This window comes from Lichenostomus cassidix, chromosome 1Aa (assembly GCF_008360975.1).
Source record: "Lichenostomus cassidix isolate B80296 chromosome 1Aa, HeHo_3.0, whole genome shotgun sequence".
Lineage (NCBI taxonomy): Eukaryota > Metazoa > Chordata > Aves > Passeriformes > Meliphagidae > Lichenostomus > Lichenostomus cassidix.
The window spans coordinates 14,533,077-14,557,635 of NC_139480.1; the positions used below are offsets into that span (position 1 = coordinate 14,533,077).

Sequence of the window (24,559 nt, forward strand, 5' to 3'; positions counted from 1 at the left end):
ATTACTTTGCTGATACCTATATTCTTTCTCCTCACAATTCCACCACTGTTGATTGTAGGTCTGATGAAAGTGATTCCTCTCTGTCGGAGGTACAAAGGTATTCTCTCTTTCTCTTTTCTGTTTTCTTGGCATCTCTCACCGAAGTTATTCCAGTTCTTAAGAAATTTCATTTTGATGCATGATTTTTCCTGATACCCTGTGCATTGTTTCTCTTTGCTTTTGCCAGAACATTAAATATCTGAGATTTTCATTAAGCATGTCTCCCTCTCTCCTTTCTTAGGGTATTTTTTTACCATTGTTGAGCATGTCTGGTGTTTTAATTATAACTGAAGTATGGTGTAAACATTTCCTTAGACACATTCTTTCTCTCTTTGTTTTCTTCAAAAAAAAAGAGGAGCAGACATTTTCTTATGTTTTATTTGCTTCTCTCCTTATTTTTGTTTTTCTTTTTCCATTGTATGCTTTGATCACTAAAAATGAAGTCCTAGTGTAAATAAAAATGCGTGGTTTTTAATTATGTCTTTCTGACAGAATGCACAGTGGCTTAAAAGATGAAAGAAATGTCCCCACTCATGTCCCTGTGGGTTAGGACTTTGGTAATTAGTGGAAAATTAGTTTTTTAAGAGAAGGGCAATCAAAGAACTGCTGATAATGTGATGTTGGCTTTGTCTTGTCATAGCAGTTGTTGCATTTTTCTGTCTGTAGATTTTAGAGCACTACACATAGGTAGATAAATAGCTCTAGGACATGTATTTTACATGGCTTGTCATGGAAACGAGTGGGTGAGAACAGCAGTAGGAATAACTCAGTCCAGAGGCAGCATGATCCTCTAGGGAATACTACAGAGAAAATTGTGTTAGTTTTGTGTGATGCTAGAAAACAAAAACATAGACACCTAAATTAATTAAAAAGCAAATTTTTCCTGTTTTCTTGAAAACATAAAATGATGCAGATGAAAGGTCAATGCCTTTCTAAAATGAGGAAAATAATGTCACTCAATTTAAGGCGCGATTAATACTAGTAAAATCAATAGAAGGATTGTTGAGGAGTAATGAATTATATGAGTGAAGATGTCCTGAACTATAAAAATTGTTAAAATCATAATTTTAATATACTAGATAAACCAGCTAGTTGTCAGAAAGTTAGCTTGTATCATGAAGGACTTTTTCCTTTCTGTAGAAAAATTCTGGACAATATTACAAAATTTTTACATTTTCCTAAAGCATCTGACACATTTTGTTTTGGTATTTTTTGGTTTTTTGTTTGTTCGTTTGTTTTTGTTTTGTTTTGTTTTGGTGAGGCAAGGCTATGGTTTAGCTCTTTTTCCTCACAGTTTGTGTGTGTTCCCCAAAAGAGCATGACAGTGAGTCTTAACTGCAAGCTGGCCAGGTCACAGCAGAATTGCATGTTTTGGGCATTACCTTGAGGCTTTTCTACACTTCACAGAAATGAAAGGGGTTCATGTGTGTGTGTGCAATTGAATGCATGGGATTTTGGACTGCTAGTAATTGTTGTTTGGTGATGAATTGTGAGGGGTTTTTTTCAGGCTGAGTTAGTCTTTTGGCATCACCACAGAACTAGCTGAAAATGGTGCTCAGGAAGGTTCTTCTGGGATGTCAGCATTCCAATCATCCTCCCTTTTGGCCATTTGAGCATGAGTGTATTGTTGGGTATGGGATGCAGTGGGAACCTTCTTCAGGCACAGAAATTAACAGCAGTTCTGTGTCTGCCCCTAGAATGCAGATGATGTGAAATGCATGCCGAGTTTGGAATTGGCAGTGTACATTACATTTGCTCCATTTTTCAGGTTGTGCTGAAATGTTTGTGCTTAAGATGTTTTACAGTTGATTTTGAGCATCCAGAAGCTTTAAGTGTCCTGTTTTTTTCAGCACTGTGTAGACTTTTCCATGTACCCAGCATTTAGCATCCTCTTGTCTTTTCATTTGTTTGGTTTTTGTATGTGATTTCCTTTAATAGTCCTTTAATAGTGATAGTCCAGAGTTGAGAGGTATTGAGGCTGCATAGTAAAAATCCTTGCATAGTTTATGAAAGGCATTCAGCTGTTCTGCCCTCACATGTAAGAACACTATTTAAGTTTTTTCCCCTACATGCAAGTAAATTAATTTTATCTGTGGCTTCTACTATGCCCAACTCACATTCTTTTTTTTTTCTTTAGGGGGATAATTAATGCATTTCCTGCTTCAAAATGCATCCGATCATCCCCTCTTCAGTGTATCTATACAGCTGAGGGACACACCAAGGCTGTGCTTTGTGTGGATGCAACCGATGATCTTCTCTTCACTGGATCTAAAGGTTGGGCAAGCTCTGTGCACCTCTGCTGCCTACAGAGGAGGCTGCTTTGACAACTCAGGATGTTGTGAAATTTTCAATTTGTGCTTAGTGCTGTAAACACAGTGGAAAATTGTAAGGGTCCATTTCTCTAAATAAGCTCAAGAAGGATTTGCAGTAATTACCTGCAGGTTTTTAATTCCAGTGAGTAGTATTTGGCTGTTAATTTGTAGTGGAAAACCTCAAAAAGGAGTAAAATTAACATTTATTGAATGATACAATGGAAACAATGGTAGCATGTACACCCATGATGTGCAGTGCCAAAGTAACAGCTTCAGGGTAAGGGTAGAGGTGGAAATTGGCACGTTTTTGGCTCTGTTGCACAGATGAATAATCTTCATGCCGTAGTTGGTCCTTCAAGCTAACTTCTTCATCGAAGGGTGTCTTCTGCTTCCTCTGTGCATCTTGTTGCCTGTCCTTTGTAATAAGAACTGTATGGCTATTGTGGAATCAAAACAGTGACTAAAGCACTTTATGGTGGGATTTTCAGAGGCTCCCAATACACTGAAGAGTTTGGATCACTTCTCACCTTTGTAGTTTTGTTATGGCAGTCAAAACTCAGTCACACAAAGCCTCAAAACTCCTCCTGAACTGCGTTTTTGATAATGAATTATTGAATTAAAAATTGGATCATTCTTTTAATCTATCATCGTCCATGCTTTACAATCTCTAAATTGTCTGTGTTTTCACTGACCTTGAGAATTTTTTTCTTTTAAAATGCTATGGGAGCTAATATGCAGATCTTGAATGCACATTTAGTGATTAACCTTGCTTAGTTTTGATGACGCTAGATGAATGTCCATGTGTATTCTTTAAGACCTACCTAATTTAGCTGGTTTTCTGTGGTGTCTACAGAAATGGAGGAAAATGTGTGAGTGCTAATAAATGTGTGTACTTTTTTTTTTAATAACTGAGTTTAGGAAAAACATGAGATTTTTCTGGTTTTTTAAAAAATTATTATTAATATTTTTCCCCTTTTTGTTTGTCTTTATGTAGATCGCACCTGTAAAGTATGGAATCTGGTAACTGGACAAGAGATTATGTCTTTAGGGGGTCATCCAAATAATGTTGTTTCTATTAAATATTGCAACTACACTAGCCTGGTCTTCACAGTCTCAACCTCCTATATCAAGGTGTGGGACATCAGAGATTCTGCAAAGTGCATTCGGACATTGACGTGAGTATGCTGAACCTCAGATGCCAAGAGTTCAATGAGTCTTAGTTTTAGACATATTTTATTATATTTAATTCAATAGTGTGGTACAGAGTAATGTAAGTACACTGCTGGGAATGGAAGCTTTCTTTATGTGTTCAGGCTAAGTCAGCATGGGGTACCAGTAATATATGGAAACACAAAACAATATGCTTTATCAAATGTTCAGTATACATAATTGGCTTACAGCCTTTTTATGCTCAGTGAAATAGGTTTTCTTTTTAAACAGTATGCAAAGCATGGAGAACAAACTGTAGGGTTTGGTTTTTTTTTTGTCCTCCTTCCTCTGTGTACTCAGGTCTTCAGGCCAAGCGATGCCTGCTGATGCGTGTTCAGGAAGTACTAACAGAACAGTCGCTATCCCAGCTGGAGAGAACCAGATCAATCAAATTGCACTAAATCCAACTGGCACATTCCTCTATGCAGCTGCTGGAAACTCAGTGAGGATGTGGGACCTGAAAAGGTACTGAACACCAACAGAAGACAATGTTGTTTAGGTGGTTACATGTGTGTAGGGAGCAAAGTTGTGCACATGAAACAGTCAGTGAAGTGTTTCTTCTTTATGGTAGTGTCTGTAACCTGTGCAAAATGTGGCCAACTCACGGATCAGCTAATCCGTCTGTGGTGCTTACTGAGATAATGATTTTCTCCTGTGTTAAGGTTGTTGTGAATCATTTCAGTAAAAATGACTGGAAATACACAAGGTTTTGTTTGACAGGCACTACACAACACCCTCTTGTATGGTGAATACGTAAATCCTGACTAGTAACTGTTGATGAGATGGTGGAAGCCAATGGAAGTAATGTAATACAATATGGGACTATGATAATAACTGTAATAACACTTCCAAACAGAACCTGGTCCCAAAGAGTGCATTCAAAATACAGAAAACACTTATGAGGGGACTGATTCATCTTTACATTTGAATGTTTTAATTCTTAGTTTGCATACATAGAGGTATTTTGCTGCATTTAACATAGATTTAGTATTTATCCGTGGATATGGATAACAGAATATATGTTAACCAGAGGATGAGTACTGAAGACATAGGGGAAATAAAAAGATCCATTCTGTTAGAAACTGTGCTATGGACTATATTGGATATATGAAAAATTAACAAATCCTCATTTCTTCTCTTATCCTTGAAGATTTCAGTCTACAGGAAAGCTAACTGGTCACCAGGGTCCTGTCATGTGCCTTACTGTCGATCAGATTTCCCATGGACAAGATCTTATTGTCACTGGTTCAAAGGATCATTATATAAAGGTAAATTGCTAGTATTTGCTTATTTTAACTTGGCACATCAGTCTGGGATGCAGGTTGCAGCAGAAGTGGCTGACATCTCCACATTTGAAATGTGATAGCCAAGATGGAGATTACTTCACCAGTCATGGACCATGAATAATGTTCAGTCTCAATAAAACACTTCAGTGCTTTTTTTGTTTAATGAAGGAAGATGGATGGATGGTTGTCTCTAGTTAAGCTTTTTCTTAATCCCCATTAAATTGGATGTCAGGTATACGAAGTCTTGGAGAAATACTCATAACACCTACTTTTAAGTAACATTTAGCCTTTGAAAGTATCTTAAGTCAGTGGCTCTGTTTTGGAGTGCAGACCTAATTGTTTCAGCAGAGACATCCTGTGTGTTCCTCACATAAGAGAGTGGGGTCTAGCCCAGGCCCTTTCTGAAATGTTACCCAAGTTCTGAAGTGGGGAAGGGGAGAGAGAGGTCAGCACATCTCAGCCAAGGTGCCCTGTATACTTTTCTGCTTCTTGGCATTGGGATCAATTCACTGAAGGATACAGAATCTGGTTTTTCTTTCTCTTTCTTTTTTCTTTGGTTTTTTTTTTTTTTTTTGCCCACCTCAGCCAGGGGCTGTTTGAACCCACAAGCTCCTGTTTCTCAGGGCTACACCCAAACCACCAGACTCTGGGAACTGTAGATTATCCATAAAGCTGACCCTCACACTGCAAAGAATGTGTGATGCATGAGGCCAAAGAGACAATGAGCATGAAACCCTAGCTTGTTATGAGGGGATACCCTTCATTCTGTTTTTAGATTTCTCACACACTGGTAAAAGTGTATGAACACAGCTGGGGATGGAGCAGTAGCCAGAACCTGTGTGAGCTTTCTGGAAGTGGACTTCCTTTTTTTCATACTATTCTACAATTCTTGGATGCTTGGCTGTGCCTTGTGCCACATTCAAACTGCCTGAGAGGTGGGTGCATGGCTTGACAGTTTGGGCTGTGGGTTCGAATCCTATCAGCAGTGTCCCTGTGGTTAGAGGCCAGGGGACTCTTAGGCATTGGGGAGACAGAGGCAAACACTCTGCACAGTTCAGAATATTGGGGTACTCATGAGCTGCCATCCTGGCAAGGTAATGAGTGAAGGACCTCAGTGGGAACAGCGAGGCATCATCATGTAATGCAAGTTTGTCATGCTATGAACTCATGTGACAAGCAAGGAGGTGGCAGGGCTTTTGGAAAACAAAGCTGTCAACAGTCAGAGAAGTTTATCTGTCATTCTTGTCTGTTCCTTTTCCATGGCCAGGCTACGTAAATCCTCCTAAGTCTGCCTTCTTCTTGACTTACACCACTAGAATGTCCAGGGAGAGTAGTGCAGAGTAGTGTGTGTTCTGCAAGGTAAATGCCTCCAGAGTTGTCAAGCCACTTTGGATAGTGTAAATGATCTGTATGTGCATGGTCAGTGCAGTAGTCTATGAATTCTCGATGCTTTTGTTCAGCCTGGAGAAGAGAGGGTTTTGTGGAGACCTCATAACATTCGAGTATCAGAAGGGGGCCTACAGGGAAGGCAGAGAGGGCCTCTTCATCAGGAATTGTAGAGATAGGACAAGGAGTAATGGGTACAGATTGAAAGAGGGGAAATTTAGGTTCTAATATTAGGGTCAAATTTTTCACTGTGAGAGTGGTGAGACACTGAAACAGGTTGCCCAGTGAGGTTGTGAATGCCCCAGCGCCGGCAGTGTTCAATGCCAGGTTGGATAAGGCCTTGAGTAGCCTGGTACAGTGGGAGATGTCCCTGCTATGGCAGAGGGATTGGGACTAGATGATCTTTAAGGTCCATTTCAACCCCTTAAGGTTCTGTGATTCTCTGCATGTGTAGGTCTGCTGGGTTACTAGGTCTGGTGACAGATACTGCCATCCCCTGCCATAGGAAACTACTGTCATGTCTACTGAGTCAGTAATATTAGTCACCTCTAAGTGCCTGATTTTTCTGGTTTATCATTAAATTTTTTTTGTTACAGTTGGAACTGATGCATGTTAATTGAATGCGGTAACTTTTAAAATACCTTTAGCTCGCAAGGTATTATTTTACACTACCAAGCTCTCCCTTTTTTTACTGTCAAGCTTATTCATTCTAAAAGGCCAATAAAGAGCAAATAATAGGGGATGAAGTCTGACATTTGCTTGTGAAACAGAGCTAGTGGTTTAAAAAGTTACGGCTCATCTGTTCCTTTTCAGCTCAGTCTCACTGGGTGAGTTCTGGCTCCCTACAGTACAAAATGAAACAGGATTGCTTACACTGCAGCTCTAGGAACAAAGACCTGATGGGATTGATTATGGCTTAAATTGTTAAAACAACCTTACTTAGAGTCTGTTTTAAGACCACATTCTTGGAGCACGGGCAAGGAGAGAGAAAATGAAAAGCATCAGTGAGTAATAGAATGTAACCCTTACCAAAACAACTTGTCCAGAAAAATGTTAATACCTCCTCCTTAAGCTACTTAGCTGTTCAATTACCCAGTGTGGGTTATGTTTCCCAAACTCACTCATGAGCTTTGTTTCTCTGGCTCACCAAACAAGGTATGTATGGACTCTTCCTGTGAAGCTACTGCATATATGATATTCAGTAGTAGTACTTCTTCCCAGAGCAATCTTCTTTGAAGTCAGTGGAGTATTCCCACTTCAGGAAAGAGGTGGAAGAGGAGAAAGGAGTGGTTCTCGTGGATAAATTCTGTCAAATATACATCATGATACAGTGGCCTCTAATAAGACTTCCCAAGTTTTTTCCCTAAAGTTATTTCATGCATGACTTTCAAGCAGGTTCGATGACAGAAAATTTCATATAATGTATTTTAATATTTGTTTTAGATGTTTGATGTGACTGAAGGGGCTCTTGGAAGTGTAAGTCCTACACACAATTTTGAACCTCCTCATTATGATGGCATTGAAGCACTTGCTATTATGGGAGACAACCTCTTTAGTGGATCCAGAGATAATGGAATTAAGAAATGGGATTTGTCTCAAAAAGACCTTCTTCAGGTAATGGAAAAAATCATGCAGCTACTATGACAGTCATGCTGTAGAACTGTTTTCAGGCTGTGTAAATGTTCAGGCTCATACGATGACTAGTTACATAGACACTGGTGCTTTTAATAGGGAAGGCATAGAGCACTGTCTAAGAAAGAAATCAATAATGTACTTCATCTTTACATGCACTTGCTTTCCTCTTCTGTGCATGTAGTGTCAGGAAGTTCTGATGAAGTGGTTATCCTTCTATTTTCGCTTGTGAGTATGTGGGTTTTGTTTTTCTGCTTAAGAGTGAGGGCAGCACTTGCCTCATCTGCAACTGGAACCATTGGATACTTGTCTTTGACAAGTTAGTTAATTTTGGATTGGGAACTCTTTAATGATAAGCAATACTTCAGATCAGGCTACAGAATATTTTCTTGTGAAGAGGCGTCACATCCCACCTCACTCCACCCAGTCTTACTCCTTAGATTCATCTCCTTATACAATGCATGTGTTATGTAATGTATACAGCACATTTATTATAATGTTTGCTGTCAGAACACATATGCTGTATGCTTTCCTTATGTAAAAAGAAGAAAAAAAAAAAAGGCGGGAGCAGGTATAAAAGGACCTCAAATCCAGGGAATTTGCAATTTGTTTGGCATGAAAAATTGGCCTGATTTTTGGCTACTTCCTATAAGCTGATCTGTTCTTTTAGGTCTTATGAGGGGTTGTTGAGGTATAGTTACAATTATTTGAGACTGGGTGAAGACTGGAAGGCAGAAAAACAAATTCCAGAAGAGAGTGCTGTTTTTGCAATAATTTTTGGGGGAAGGAGGAGCATGCATTTAATATGCAGACTGATAGCAAGGAAACAAATAGAATTTTAAAGTATTGGGACATGAGGCAATAATAGACTGGCAACTTTAAGAAGACATTTTTTATATGGGCAAACTAAGTATTCCATAAATATATGAAATTTCCTGACCTTCATTCATAATCATCCAGTTGGGTGCCAGTTCCTTTTCAGAATACTATGAGGACTTCCCAGTTAAAATAAGGATTCATAAATGTAGATTCTTACAGAAAATCTTCACTTGGCCATATTGGGATGTCTGCCCTCACATCTGTCTGTCCCGAGAAATGTACTAAGCAGCTTGTACCAAAACCACAGGAACAGGAAAGATTTTAAATTCTCAGAATGCCTTCATTGAAGTTGTAAGAAGTGTCTTCACTCTTGCATTTCAGGCTCATTAAAATATAATGCAATATGCATTTTTGTTATTCCAATGAATGTAACATCAGAAAGAATACAGGACCAGGGGTAAAGAAGTGTGTAAATTGGACTAGTTACATCACTTTTCTTGTTTTCCACTTGGTATATGTGCATTTCATAATTTCTGTACTTGGAATTCCCCTGTTTGTTGGTTTTAAAAGCAGAACTTGATAAAAATAATCTCACACTTTCTTCTTTTTATTTCTATTTCTATAAAATGTTGTATGTTTTCCAAGGAGGTGAGAATAAAGTGTTTGATAGAATATAAATACTTGTTATTTAGGGAATGATTAGTGCTGTTACTTTGCTAATAATGTGGTAATTAAGGGTGGAAGGTCCTGCGGGTGGTCACACAATGTGAAGTTGTTCTGCTGGTCCAAGCAACGCCAACTTTGTAGTTAGATCTGGTTCCTCAAGGCCTTGCCCAGCTGAGATTTCAAAATCTCCAAGGGCACAGATTGAACAGCTGCTCTCCTTGATCTACCAAGCAACCAAAACCTGAAACAGCTGAGTTGCTTTACAGTATAAATGCTAATGTTGCATCAGAGGTTCTGGTTTGGCCTACATATGTTGAACAGATCTGATCCTCTATAATTGATGAAAATCACTTAACAAGCATGCTATTCAAAAGAATTTGGAGATTATCTACTTCACTTGATATTATACATCCCAAGTCACAACCCCCTGCTGTGACAAAACTGGGATTTATAAAAGCCGCCCCCACTCTCAGTTCTATGAAGCGCTCCACAACCAGACTACCAGTGCTGTGGTAGGAGTGTATATTATAGCTGAAACACCAAGATGATCCTAGAAAGCTGAATGTACTCCATTATGAGCAATACAGCAAAGCAAAGCAGTTCCTACCAAACTGAACTGGAGAAAACCCACTTTTGGAACCCCCAAAAGACAGCAGACTTGGGTTATTATTTCCCCATATTTTTATTTTCACTGTATATTTATTTGTTGATACCAAAAGGGTGTTGTTCTCAGCAGGTCTGTGCTACATTTTGCTTTCTGAATTAGAAGTAAAATGCTAATGCCCTTCCTCAATAAAGAATTAATGTGTTTTTGTTAAGTGCTACATCACAAAATCAATTTTTAATGTGTAGTGGGAAAAGAAGAAAGGAAGAAGGCAAATATAGAAACAGCTTAAGTCTTCCTGGTGTATTTTTCAACAGTATTTTGGATTTTCTTTTTATGTGTTTTATAGCAGTTTTACAGACAGACCTGAAACATATACAGAGACCATATGTTCAAAAACGCATTCAAATATGCATTTGAAAACATGCAGACTTAGCAGTATCCTAAACTAATTTCTGTTCCACATTATAGGTCAGTTGTGCATATCAGATTTTACTCTTGTTTTGTAGTACTATTTCACAAAAAGAAATAAACTCACAGTGTAGAAAAAGCTTCATGGAAGTTAGCACCCTCCTTGCCCTAAAGGTGGAGAAGCCCCAGGGCTGGGATACACCCAGAGCCACATAGCAAAACTGCTGCAGGACAGGAATCAGGCTAACAACTTGGGATTTTTCCACTTCTGTGTTTGTTCCTCTAGAATGTTTTGCAGCCGTGTGAGACTTTCCTGCTTCTCTCTTTCAGCAAGTTCCTAATGCTCACAAGGACTGGGTGTGTGCTCTTGGCCTGGTACCCGGCGCGCCGGTTCTGCTCAGCGGCTGCAGGGGAGGCACCCTCAAGCTCTGGAATGTGGATACCTTCGCACCCATTGGGGAGATGAAGGGACACGACAGCCCCATAAATGCCATCTGTACCAACTCCAGCCAGATTTTCACAGCAGCAGAGTGAGTTCTTCTGCATACATCTTCCTTTCCTGTGTCCCCTGCTAGAATTCTGTCCATGCGCGTGCGTTTAGGACATGTGTAAGTCACTTCATAGTAACAACTGGGAGAACTCATTCAGTCCATGCCTCTCAATGATAATGATTTATCACAGCCATCTCCAAAGTGGGGTGCATGTGCCCCAAGGGATGCACAACATGACCCAGTGGGGTGCTGGAATTCAGTGGTATGTGTCTGTAATTTATAAATTAATAAATACACATGGCAGTGTGGCCTTAAAAAATTTTTAGTGGTAGGGGGTGCATGATCAAAAAAAAGTTTGGGGACCACTGATCTACAGCATAGCAGGGAGAATAAGGCAATACTTGAAAACTTTATAGGCTTGTCTCTGCAGTTGGATATTTCCTGGTAGGAAATTCCTGACCTGTGCAAATTCTTCTAAAAGCCATGGCACATGGCTGTTGTTAGGTTGGTTTTTTTGTTTTTGAGTGCTGGCATACAGCAGAAGCTTTGCAAGCCATCCTACTGTCCTTTAAACACCTTGATTTGAATACTTGTTTCTTTAGTAAAAGTGAGCAAATCGGGGACCTGAAACCTCAGGGAACTTGACCAAGAAAAATGCCTTGTTATGGAGAACATGCAGGATATGGCACCACCTCTTTGTGCAGTCTGAGCACAGAAGCTGTGAAAGCTGATGTGTTACATTCTAGTGCCAATTGTGGAAGCTTCTGGCCTTCTGAATTTAAAGCAGGTCTTTCTGAATCATAGCAGGATTTCAAAGTTGCCAAGTTTTTATATTTGGCATCTCTACCCCCACCTATTAGTGCTTAAACATATATAAATATAAAATATAAAATATAAAACATGTGTGTTCTATGGTATTTTTTTTCTGGAAGAAAAAAAAGTCTTTTAATGAATACAAATAAATTGTATTGGTGCCTATCAGGAGGTAGTTATGCCAACCAAATGTATTTTGTATTTTGTATTTTGTATTTTGTATTTTGTATTTTGTATTTTGTATTATTTCATATTTCACATTTTATTTTATATTTTGTATTTTATATGTTTAAGCACTAATAGGTAGGGGTAGAGGTGTCAAAGCTTATGTCTCTGCCTAGAGATTATTATTGGTGTAAAAGATACATGCACCTGAAATTTATTCCTTTTTTATCACAAAAAAATATTACAGCCTTTTGGCATTTCTAGCAATGGGCTTAAGATTTAAAAAATTTAGAGTGTTCCTAACAATTTACAGTGAAATGAAGGCATAAGTCAGAAAACACTTTTAACTGTCACAAAGTCTGTTCTGCCTGCTGGTTTCTTTTGAGGGGGTTGTGAAGAATATATGAATCAATGTTGGCTAGTCACTCAGGTTTATGTTTTTGAGAAATTCATAACTTCCCTTTCACAGAATAAATTGCTTTTTAACAAGACTGACTCTTTATTTTAAATTATAATAGAGTTTTGTAACACATTCTATGTGATATTTTACTTACACATACTTTAAAATTGTGTAAATAAGTGGAGAATTACAGTTTGCCTCTCCCGAGCTTCTAAGCACCAGCTCGCTGGTACATGCTTTCTAGCACCTTGCAAAGGGGTTTGGGTTTGTTGGGTATTTTTGCTGGAAATTAGGACTTCACATTGTCTTGTGGTTCTGTGCTTTTTCTTTTTTTTTTTTTCTTTTTCCTATAATAGACTGACACCTCTTGTGCAAATGGAGTGTTTTTCAGGTTTGATTTAACCTGTTACAACATTTGACTTTTTAATGACAGGAAGTAGTCCTGTCCTGTTGAGTCGGTCTGCCTAATTCTGTCTCCCTAACTCTGCTGAGCTGCAAATAGCTACATGATGGAAGCTCTCTTCTGATGTCAATCTGTTTAAACCTATTACCATTTTAGAAAATTAGGTAATAGGGGAGTAGGATTTTACTTTCCTTAGGCATAAAGTCTTTATACTTTCTTAGATGGTTAAAGGTTGTAGTCAGTGCTGTGATAAGGTTAGGGAATCTTCAGTATTGCACATCTTAGATTACAAAGTCTCCTGGTGGTGGTATAACCCTTGCATATCCATTAAACAACTGCTGTTTTGCCAACAATACCTTTCTGAATAAGACACTTAAGCTTTTAAGGAAGCTTCCTCTGGCCCCTCTTCACCCTCTCTCCTTCCCCAGTGTAATTGCATTGCTCTAATACTGCTTTGTTTTGGTTTTCAGTGATCGCACTGTGAGGATCTGGAAAGCTCGAAATGTAATGGATGGACAGATCTCAGATACAGGAGATGCAAGTGAAGATATTGCCAGTAATTGAGATTATGGGAATAAAGGAATATATTGATCAATTTGAGGTGCACTCTATGCAGTTTGCTGCATGTTTATTAGGTAAACACTGATGACTGGAATGGACTGACAATGTGTGAACTCTTCCACTAGACCTGCTGTCCTTAAAAATATGTACTGTATTTAATAACCTCTTGGTAACATGCTTGTGTCTCAACAGTCACACGTGTATCTCTATATATTATGGCTGAATTTGTGTGCATATGGTAATACTTGCAGTTTAAATTAACTGGAATTCAGTCTTCTCTAATGACCATCTCAAAATTATAAGCTGAAATATATAACAAAAGTGCTCTGCTGTATTTCACTCACAGATATGATCAGCTGTTTTGCATTTTAGGGTAGCAGGGGAAGGAATGTGTCCCAGGAATAGGCCTTTGATTATGAGAGGCAGTTTGAAGATTTTAAAGGTCACTTACACTGTTGTTAGGAAAGCGGAGTGAATAATAGATGGGAAGAAGCTGTTAATGATACATCTACCTGACATGGCTGTATCCTGCTAACAGCAAATGCCATATGATTTGTGTGATGTTAGCATATAATCTGTGTTGACCAAAGTTGTGCAGCTGTGTATACTCTGTGCTCAGGACTAGAACTCAAATGCCCACAAATTTCTATGTTTTATTTGTGTTTTGCCTATGTTCTGCAATGACTAGGTGTTCTTAATGTCACAACAAATATATCTTAATCTATTTTTCTTATGGATTTGTTTCTATCATCTCACATTTTCTTTTTTTAAAGCAAATTGTCTTTCGTTTTTATCTAATTTTATATGCTGCTAAATGTATTTTAAATACACTGTTCTGCAAACCTTGGCAGTTACTTTGAGAACTGAACCACGTATATCGGAAAAAGCTATGTAAATAGATGGTTGTATAAAGAAAATATCTTATCTTGTGCCTGTATGACTTTTAAAGCTCTTGGAACCTGGAAATTGAGGGAAGATGTATAATTTACCCAACTGCTCTGAATATTAATTTGTAAATTCTGCAAATTTTAAAATTTTATGTAGATTCAGATACAGTGTTTGGATATTGAGGTTTTTTGGTTGTTTTGTTTTTATTTTTCAGAAAATATCAGTCTGTAAATTATAGCTTGTGTAGGTAACAAATAAAGATGTGAATGTGAACTACTTTTTTGCCTTGTTCATCATATTTCCTAATAAAAAATTAATTTCCCTTGAAAAGGCCCTGAATGTAAAAACCACAATTTTACACAGTGCAATAGAGTAGCTTGCTGAGTACTACAGTGCAAAGCTTGTACAGCACTACAGTTGTTCTGCTATGCCATGTCTGTGTTCTCCTTGGCCATTATTTGTGTTTTTATAGTAATTAGGAACCCTAAGGGGATTCCCTCACACTAAGTACAGTACAGACATGACATGAAGCAGGTGGTCCTGTTCCTACGAGATGACACTGCTTACCTTATTACATATGGGCTGTCAAGGAAGAGTTCTGATGCCTCTTAGTGATCTTGGAGGAATTATTTCCATCTCTGCTCAGCTTGAAAGGAGATGAAAATACTGCCTGCAATTTGAGGTTACCAATGTATTCCAAGTTTTGATAGAAACGGGTGATAAATGATACATATCGTTAAGAAACAATGTATAAATTAGTTAAATAAGCAGCAGCACTACCACTTAGTGTTTGTCGATCATGCTTTTTGGCTGCTCAAGGGGTGTACACACATATGATGTGTGACTACATCACAGCTTTGAGCAGAAGTCCCAGTGGAGAGTGGATCTAGATGCAAGGCTCACGAGAGGCTTTTTGTGCCTGGTGGAGCATCCCTGTTCCCTTTGGCCCAGAAGGCACTTGTGCCAAGCTACACAAATGATGCCAACAGCTTGGTGACCCCTGGTTTTGGGGCTGAACACCCATGGCTGTGTGTGTAAGATTCACATGAATACAGTGTTTTGCAGCTGCAGGACAAAAGTCCTTGCAGACCTGGGAAAAGCTTCCCTGCTGTCCGGCTGCTCAGCTCTGAGGGACCATATGGTGGGAGCTGTGTGGCCATGGTCAGAGCTGCAGGTGTTTCTCTCCAGTGGTGTTTGGCAGTGCAGATATTTTATTTGGCATAACTATCTCCTGATAGGCACCAATAAAACTTAATGTATTCATTAAAAGACTTTTTTTTTTTCCAGGAAAAAAGTACCATAGAACAAAGCTTTCACAGCTTTCCTCTGAAAGTTCTTGCCATCAAGTAATTGGAAGAAAAATGTCATTTTGTAAAGGTCACAGTATCAGTGTCTTGTTTTAATGGAGAATTCTTTGACTGTTTGTTTTTCTCCAAACTTCATTTTTGCTGTAAACCCATATCTGTGATGCAAGATAATATGAAATCAGAAAAAGTAAGCACTGGACTGCCATTGTCTGAACATGTTCATTTAAAAAAAAAAAAAAAAAAAAAGTGGTCTCTGAAAAATTAATTTTCTAAGAAGTAATTTTCCTCTCAAAGTTGGAATTCAGAAGTTGAGCAAAGTGTGTGGAAAAATTACTGAATGTCTCATCTGCTTAGATACATTCTTAAATACAGGCAAGGTCATGTGTTACAGTTAATCTCATTTAAGATACGAATGCTGAGAAAATTTGCAATGCCTCTGATTGTGTATCAGAACATGTGCTTATCGTGCCCCTGCCTTGTATAAAAGGCTTCAGGCTGCCTGTAGAAGTCCTCCTTCAACCATGGCAAGGATGAGGAGCCTTTGTTTCCTGGCTGTTGTGCTTGCAGGCGAGTATACCACACTTGTATTTTGTTGTAGGCTTCAAAAGCAAAATATAAATGTGGTACTGATAGAAGAGCTGTCAGAAGAGGTGATTGTTTTCCACATAAAAGGAGAGAATGGGCATGGCACTGACTCCACCTGAGGTGACTGTGGAAGGAAACAGAGCTGGCTTGCTGAGACATACACCCCATTCAGCTCTTGGGCACTAGCACAAGCAAAAGGGAATCAGTGGGATCATTTAGCTACTGAAAGTTACCTATTGCTTTGTTAATTCTTTTTTCTGTGATTTTTACCCCAGCATACCAGAGGTTAATTTGGTCCAGAGCATAATAAAGTGAGACTACATACTATTATGTTGCTGGAGGAGGGAACCTCTGCAGCAAATGCCTTTGAAATGTATGGATGAACCCAAAATATAAAGAATAATACTATTAAATTAAAAACTCTGTGGTAATATTTTAATTCCTTCATTATGCCTTAATTTTAATCTAATTTTTCAAAATTGCAGTCAAGGTTTTTAAAAATCAATCAGGATTATTTTTCACGTATATCTTTCCAACTGCCTTGCTTTAGCTTCTGTTCCCATGGAAATTATCATGGAAAAGCAGCAAGTGGCCATAGCTGTTGCTATATATTCAACTGCTTGTATGGATTTCATCTTCTATGTACATTTACAGATGTGGGCCATAAATACAGTGAAAATTTTTATTTTTAAATTATCTTTAGGAAAGAAAAATTATATCTTCCCACTTACTAATATCACGTTTGTACTAAAAATAGAAGTAAATCCAGGAACAAGGGATGAACAAGGTTGCAGCCTTATTCAGCTGCTCACACCTGCAAGTCTTTGTTTTTAAAATTTGCTGGAAAATGCAAGTTTTGCATTAATGGGAGAAAAAATTAAAGAAATTGCAGTGCTCCTGCTGGGGCAATGTTTTCTTCCTTTGAACTAGCTTTTTCATTCAGAATATCCTTTTTAAGAAGTATTTTGAAAGAAGTTTACAATACAAATTGGTTCATGACATCTCCCACAAACCTATACTATGTAAAATGATGCCACTTTAATAATCTGCTGTAGTATATTCAGTCATACTCTTTGATTTGAGCAACGGAAATGCTGATGGTGCATTTGACTCCCATTAGAAAACACATCCCAAACCAAAATGAAGTGTGATGGGTTTGTTTTGTGCTCCAAGAAGAAATAATGTAGGGATTGCAGAAGGATGCTCATATTCCTATTATGCTTTAGATGAAAAAGAGGATAAGAATTTAGAGCTTTTCTATGTGAGGGATCATGAGGGGTGAATGCTGGACAGAGAGCATTCAGCCTGTGGGACATGACTCTCTGCCCCAGAAAACACAGGTGGAAGCGAATCCTGCCTGCCCAGCAGCTGGTGAAGGTTAACAGCCAGATAATTCCTGTTAATTCCACCCTTTAGAAGATGATATGAGGCACTGTGGCAGCAAGCAGCGAGCTCTGTTGAGCAGCCTGGGAGCATCAGACCTGAGTGTCAGATGTTCCTGTATAAAAGGGAAATGAGAGGTTTCACAAAAGAAAAATGTAGATGGCACTCCTGCTTTTCTGTATTCCTATCCCCCACTTGGAAATCAACTCTGGCATTGCAGCATGATGGCATTCTCTAGTGAATCTATTGTTTCATTGTGTAAATTTTTCCAGTATATATAATTACTGCTTGTGCACATCTGCTTGTAAAATTCTTTCTGTGGAAAAGCCCAGACTGCATCAGCAATTATGTTTTAGGCTTTCAAGCACACAACAGTCCACACGAAAAAAAAATTAAAGCAGAGGTATTAGTCATTTTATAGAAAAGGGCAATTATTGTTCAAGTAGATTTAATCTTTGAATATTGCTGTAATGACTAAAATGACATAAATTAACTGCAAAATAAGTATGCTGCCTGTGGTATGCCTGCTCTCTCTGAGAATATTTGCTAACAGCAGTTTGTCAGCACAGCAGGGAGCTGGTCTCATGGTCCCCCTGCTCTTGGGAGGCTCACAACCTGCAGGGGAACCACAGGGCTTGACCTGCAGCTGTAAAAAGGGAAAATTTAGCACCTTACTAACAGGTTTTTTCATGATGATTCTGTGAATGACTAATATATGCCTTTTCTCTCACCTCTGGCATCTTCCCTTTACTCATAGCTGTACCTGTGTTTACAAAAACTACTAATATTACGTAGATACAGTAGTCATACAATATAGAAAAGAAACCCAATATGAGCATACACATATAATCAGTATTTTTCTATTTATATCATACAAGTGCATGTGGCTATCATGTATTTGTATCTCTACAGATAGATAACATCTGTGTACAACATAAGTATATAGAAAATGTAACATTTTAGTATTGATAGCAGTCCTTATTCAAGCATCCCTCCTGTTCTGCAGTGTTGCTCTCATGCATCATCAGTAGCTTCATTACCCTGCTATTTCACTTTCTATGAGTATTTCAAGCAAGTCGTGCTTCAGCTGAGCACAAGCAGCTCCGAGTGCTGAATAACACAGCCCCACTGCCTCAGCTTGTAAAAGAAAGTGATTGTTGCTCTTGCTCTGTCACAGGTAGACAACTGCTATGCCATCATCTTAGTCCAAGAGATCATGGCTACTAGCCTTAAGATGGGGAAAAAGCACATCCAAAAAAAAAAGAATAACTAAAGTTTGCAGTGCTGTGTGGTTTTTTAACATGGCTCTCTGCTGCTCTGACTCCTTTTGCCGTGTGCAGCCTTTGGCAGGTGCCTGGGCTCTGAGCAGGACGAGCAGTGCCCTGGATCCGTGGCGGTGCAGAAGCGCATCGACTGCCACCCCCAGCCCGGGGCTTCCCAGGAGGCCTGCGAGGCACGGGGCTGCACCTGGTGCTCCAGTGATGTGCCCAACGCTCCCTGGTGCTTCTTCCCTGAGGACAGTCCCTATGGCTACTCCCGGAGTGGGGACGCTGTGAAGACAGACAAAGGCTGGAGGTGAGTGCCTGTGGCCCCTGGGTGCTGCAGGCTGGCACTGCCCCACGGCCACCACTGCCACCTCGGGGGCTCTCGCTGAGGACTTCCCCCAAGCTGCTCCAAACACACATGAAAAGAAGGATAATGGACACATTTCCCTGTGCATATGCCATGGAATAGGGGCTGGTGCTGTCACCACACTGCTGGTGAGGAAGTCAGGTGTAGGCACAGCAGGGTCTCTCCCACCCTGGGAGCTGTGTCCCAAGACACTGTGAGGTCTCCTTGCTTTGGTGGCCCCAATATTATCCATTAACATCAAGGAGTGCCTAAACTGACCTTAGGGACTGTTTCTCTCAATAAGTCGATGATTTATTTTTAAAGAGCTGACACAGAGTAGCTGGGTGGTTCCCCCAGCCTGCCCCAGGATGGTCTCAGCCAGTAACTGATTGTGCTTCCACTAAAGGGTCACACTGAACAAGCGCCAGTCCTTGACCCTCTTCGGAAATGACATTTCCCCAATCGTCTTTGAAGTGGAGTTCCAGACAAAGGACAGACTCCGGTTCAGGGTGAGTACTTGGGGGGTTGGAATCATTTAACCAAAGCAACACATGCTAAGGAGTGAGCTAACCTGCCCCTTGCTCACCTTGCTTTAGCTCTACGACCCCAACAAGCAGCGGTTTGAAGTCCCACTCAAGATTGATGGCCCTGGAGTTACTGCCGAAGAAGCCAACTATGAGGTTGAGTTCTCGGATGATTCCACACACTTCACGATCAAGAGGAAAAGCACTGGCACGGTGCTGTGAGTACTTCATGTGATTCATGTGGCTTTTTGTAGAAATTAGGTGTGATGGGGCAAGCACTGTTTCCTCACACCCCGTGGCTTGGGTCGGTGTGACAAGGGGTCAGAAGCAAACTGGATGTGGTGTAAATGCAGATTTATGCCTTGTCCCGAAGGACATTCATTATTAACAGGAGTATGTGACTGTATAATAATTATCTATGTGCATGTATAAAGGTTTATTCAGTAAGTCAAATAACTTTTGAGGATACAATTTCATGGCTTGGGATGCTAGTAGACTAAACCCATCAAAGCACTGAGCTAAGATTTCTGAAATTTGAGGTATAAGGAATTGAGCACCAAATCTCCTGACACTCTCCAGCAGCAGGTCTAGGAAGCTCAAAGCCATGGAGGCTGTAAGTTTCTAACCTCTACTGATGTCAGTGAATGGTGTTGGCTCAAGTTTGTCCCTCTGCAAAAACACTACTTGTATTCTCAAGCCAGTACTGTGAGTTTAACTTTAGCAAAATCTCCCCTCACTAGCAAATTTCACCAGGTGTCATAATTTCCCCTTTCCTTGGCTTCCACCAACACATCTCTAGTGCATAATGCTCCTTAGAAAAAGAGTCCCTCTCAAGGTGCATTCCTGCCAGCTGCTTTTGGGAATGCAACAGTGAGCAATGTAAGGATGGCTTAACATGAGTGATGCAAATAAGACAATACAGCCTCTAGAACGGTCTGCAGATGGAACCATCATGCTGGGTTTTTAATGAGCTGATCATCCTTTTGAAATACAGTCTCATGGCATCTCTTTATAAATGTCAATCAATTCTGTAAAGTTTTCTTTAAGCAGGCTATTGTAAACTAATGTATTACGCATTACTCTGATAACAAAATTAATTTAATTTCTTGTTAGACTTAACAGCTCTGTGTAAATAGCAGACTTTTGTTAAAGGCCCAGTTTCCTTCTCCTTGTAGTAAGAGCTTTCTCTAAAGGCTTATTAATTGGAATGCTGATGTAAGGGCTGAATGCATGACAAGTGGCAAGCTCATGGCCCATCTTCATCTCCTCACCTTCACCCAGACCCCAAGGGTTTAGCCTGGGTTAGTCAAACTTGAGCTATCCCAGCTCAGGGAACAGGCCTGCCATGGAGCAGATGCAGGGTCTGATCCACTGAGCTGCCCAAGGCACAACTCCAGTGAGAGGCAGAGGAGCACAACTGGAAACCTGCCCTGTCATGGGCCTGGGGAAGCCTCCTCCATCTCTGTGTGCCCCAAGGCCTGTGCCCAGCAGCAGCAGAGGTGTGGGGTGCAGCAGGGCAGTGCTGCAGAGCCCGGGGAGGCAGAGGGCAGCCTTGGTTTGCAGCACCAGCACAGCATCAGCAGTGATGCTCTGCTCTCCAACGTCCCCATGGAAAATTGTACACTGCCTCCAGGCATGTGAAGAAGTGCTCCTGAGACCCAGCCAACCCCAAAAAGAGGAAATTACGGGTGAATATAATGCATTGATAATGGACTTTTATCCTGCAAGTGATGGCAAGGCTGGTCCCCATATATTCTCACCAGCAGAGACACAGGATTTTGCACAGGATAGAAAGGGAAATCATATGTTCATGGTAATTCTTGTTTCATGTGAAATGGCACAGCCAGTACTATAGAGTGAAGGATCTTGTGAGGGAGCCATTCCTCTCACATCCAAATCATATTTAGTTTAGTTATATTCCCTGTGTGAGGAGCAAAAATGCTTCCCCTTCATTTGTTTGCCTGTCCATCCTGTCAGAGTGAGGAAATGCAGGTGCTCAGAGATAGCTCCATAGCCTGTCTTAGAGGGATTTGCAATCTCCTTAGCCACCAAAAGAGCTGTGCAGATGGAATCTTTCAAAACAAGAAAGCAGGTAATATATCCTAGCCTAAAACCATGGGTGGCTGCGTTTACTTTACTGGGGAGGATGAACCCTCAGCAATCAGCATTATAGGAGCATCCCCATCAGTGGCTGGGCCCAGGGGAGCACTGATGGCATCTGGCATGTTAAGTAGATTTTCATGTTAGTTCAACCTGCTCAAAGGCAGGTTTGAATGCTAAAATCCACATCTTTTCCTTTGGGCTTCCTCCAGAAGTGGGAGCAGCTGCTCCAGGGCGCCCAGGTACCAAGCTGCACAGCTGTGGCCTCTGTGCCCAGGCCAGGTTAGGGCAGGCTGTGTGGGACAGTGTCCCTGAGAAACAGGCAAGTGCCTGACACCTGGAGGGACCTCACCTCCTATATAAGATGTGAATGGCCATGGCCTTGCTGTCTCAATGAACAGCTGAACCAGTCATGAATTTTCAAATGCTCACAAACACGGCACAGAACCTTTTATGTGGGCAACTGGTGCTATAGTGATGCCTGATGTGTTTTTGTCCTTTTTATTTTACTTTTATACTCTCTTTATATATATCCTTTATATATAACCTTTTACCCTTCCCCATTCCTGTACTTTTTACTCCCTGTATCTTAACCCTACATGTTTATCACCCTAGTACCCCTTGCCCTGCTCAGAATCCTTTGGGGAAGACGAAACATCCCCACAATCTCAAAAGCATGATGCACCAACCTTGAAGAGGGCCCCCAACACTGAGACATGTTTTTTGTAAACTAAGTAGTAATCTTTTTTGGGGGGGGGCAATTTCAATAAGGGGGCAATTACTTCATTTGTTAGACTTCTTATTGGAGACTTTTAGATAGGTATTCTAATCTAGGCTGTCCATAAATTGTATACGGGGGATATTGTCGGAGCTTGTTCGTCGGTGTGCATCTGAGATCCTATTAAACCAAGGTAAAACCCCTTTCCTATACTGTGTGTCTGCATCTAAAATTTTTTACTAGCAATTTAAGGCATCAATAGTTGCAGTGCCCAGGTATGGGTGGAGAATAACTTGTGTCTGCACCAAACCAGGCCAGGGTTCTCTGCTGGACCTTTGAAATATCTCTGAGGAAGGCTTTCCCATTGTAAAACCATCCCAGATCCTCAGAAATCTGCTTTGCATTATGTTTCTTATCCCTTGCTAGCAGAGCCATGCCAGCTGGATGACCCACCCCCCAAAAAAGCTGGAATTCCCTCACAATCCCCAGCATGCTCTGGCACAGCTGGCAGTCCACCTGGGAGGGAGCAGCCCAAGCAGAAACACGGTATAGGTTTGGGTTGCCCTTTCAAAGTCCACACGTGTATTTCCCTCCCCTCCCTTCCGAGGTGCAGCCTGTCCTGCAAGCCGTGTCTTTGTGCCCAAGGCTGTGAAGCACTGGGGTAGCTGGTGTCAGACTTCTGTCTGTCTGTGTGATAGAAAACCACATCCCCACTCTGCCACCTGGGCGAGCAAAGCCTCCTCCTTGTGAGGAATGATTTAATTCCACATTGGAAACGCTGCAGGGGAGAGGCAGAGGAGGCTTTGAGGTATCCTGAGTGTGCTTTCCAGGCATTTCTCATGCTTGCTGCATGCAGGGAAACTTTGCCATAGCTGAGCTACCCAAGGAGGGCAGGACAAACTCAGGGCTCCATGTAATCACAATAACAGGGGAGAGGGGAGAGACATTAACAGCTGATTGCAAACCTCATGCAGAGCCAGGAGCAAGAATAAAAGGCCAAGTCCTGCTACATTTTCAGCTTGCTCCAAGGTAATCAGTTGACAGCTGCTGCTCTGCCTGCATGGGGCGAAAATTAGACAGAGTCATGTAGGGAGATGATCCAGGCACTGCTGAGGGCTGCTGGGACCAGGAGCTCTTGGGCTGCTTCACTTTCTCCTCCCTGTAATGCCTCTAGGCTTACTCCCTCTTACCTTTCTCCTTCTCATTTGCTGCTGTCCTGTTCTCTGTCCCATCCTATCCTGCCTCCTTCTTCTTCTCTTAATCACCCTTTCTAATGCTCATGCTCTTTTGCCACTAGCCAGAGAAGGTCTTTTTCTGTGCCAGTAGCTCTCCAAAGCCGTGGGGGTAAAGAGGTGCCATGTCCATGCATTCCGTGGTGGGGTGCCAAGGGGATCAGATCACAGGAACAGGGAAAGCTTCTGCTCCCATCCAGATGTCAGGTGTTTTCTGTTTTCCATGAGAAAACTAGAAACCTGTGTCTGATTTAAGGCTGCAAGTCACAGATGTGAACCATGAGGGACAGGGACTGGGGCCTAGATCTCCTGCTCCAGAGGTGAAGCTCCCAAAGTAATATCTTTGTTGGGCAGTGAAGGCTGCAGGGAGCCTCTTTCCCCTCCTATCATGCTTGGAAAATAACCTATTTGGAAAAATTGTTGTGGTAAGTGGAAAAATGTTTTGTCAAGATTTTGGCTTTAATTTAGTAACTCCTTGCTCGGGATATCCTGGTTGATCTTGCAGCTCTAATGGAAAACTGTCCCATTGTTGGCCAGCACCCTACAATAGTAAAAACAGGAGAGAAAATACTGTACTGTAATAAGGCAGGTGAGGGAGCTAAACAGCCCCTGAGCTGTTTTGTGGCTCATACAGGCAGGTTAAGTGCTATTCTCCTTCCTTCTCCTGCCACACTAACAGCAACCACAGGAGGAGGTAATATCAAGTGTGAGCATGAAGGTTCCAAGAAAGCACAGATTATATCAAGAACAGAGAGTGAAAGGCTGGGAACTGTTTGCTTTAAGGCAGTGATAAATAACAAACACATGCTCATTTTGCAGTGTATGATTACTCTGTGGGACTGCTGCCCCAGGGCAGCACTGACACAGGAGGCCTAGCAGGATACACATTCAAGCATAATAAAAAAATCATTTGTAGGAAAATAAAACCCCCAAATACTTTTGTCTCCATGCTTCACAACATCAGTTAATTCTACGAAAACAGCCAGAAACTTCCTCCATAAGCAGATTATTGCA

The 24,559-nt window shown here is 40.8% G+C and overlaps 2 protein-coding genes across 10 annotated transcripts in view; both read left to right on the forward strand.

Annotated features, from left to right (window-relative positions):
* The window catches only part of KIF21A (kinesin family member 21A), an 86,830-nt gene extending 72,469 nt beyond the window's left edge, over positions 1-14,361 (forward strand). For 7 of the 9 annotated variants that reach the window (XM_085041231.1, XM_085041240.1, XM_085041268.1 and 4 more), the window contains 7 exons: positions 2,177-2,313; positions 3,346-3,526; positions 3,861-4,025; positions 4,711-4,828; positions 7,676-7,846; positions 10,695-10,894; positions 13,107-14,361. In XM_085041231.1, the coding sequence (XP_084897357.1) occupies positions 2,177-2,313; positions 3,346-3,526; positions 3,861-4,025; positions 4,711-4,828; positions 7,676-7,846; positions 10,695-10,894; positions 13,107-13,200 (1,066 nt within the window). In that variant the 3' untranslated portion in view covers positions 13,201-14,361. Of the gene's footprint in view, positions 1-58; positions 98-2,176; positions 2,314-3,345; positions 3,527-3,860; positions 4,026-4,710; positions 4,829-7,675; positions 7,847-10,694; positions 10,895-13,106 lie in introns of all 9 variants that reach the window. The other 2 variants (XM_085041288.1, XM_085041266.1) reach the window with 1 other exon arrangement.
* Positions 14,362-15,913: 1,552 nt separating this feature from the next.
* The window catches only part of LOC146443218 (sucrase-isomaltase, intestinal-like), a 56,795-nt gene continuing 48,149 nt past the window's right edge, over positions 15,914-24,559 (forward strand). Inside the window, exons 1-4 of the mRNA XM_085041302.1 lie at positions 15,914-15,959; positions 18,701-18,935; positions 19,378-19,480; positions 19,568-19,713. Of these exons, the coding sequence (XP_084897428.1) occupies positions 15,914-15,959; positions 18,701-18,935; positions 19,378-19,480; positions 19,568-19,713 (530 nt within the window). The remainder of the gene's footprint in view (positions 15,960-18,700; positions 18,936-19,377; positions 19,481-19,567; positions 19,714-24,559) is intronic.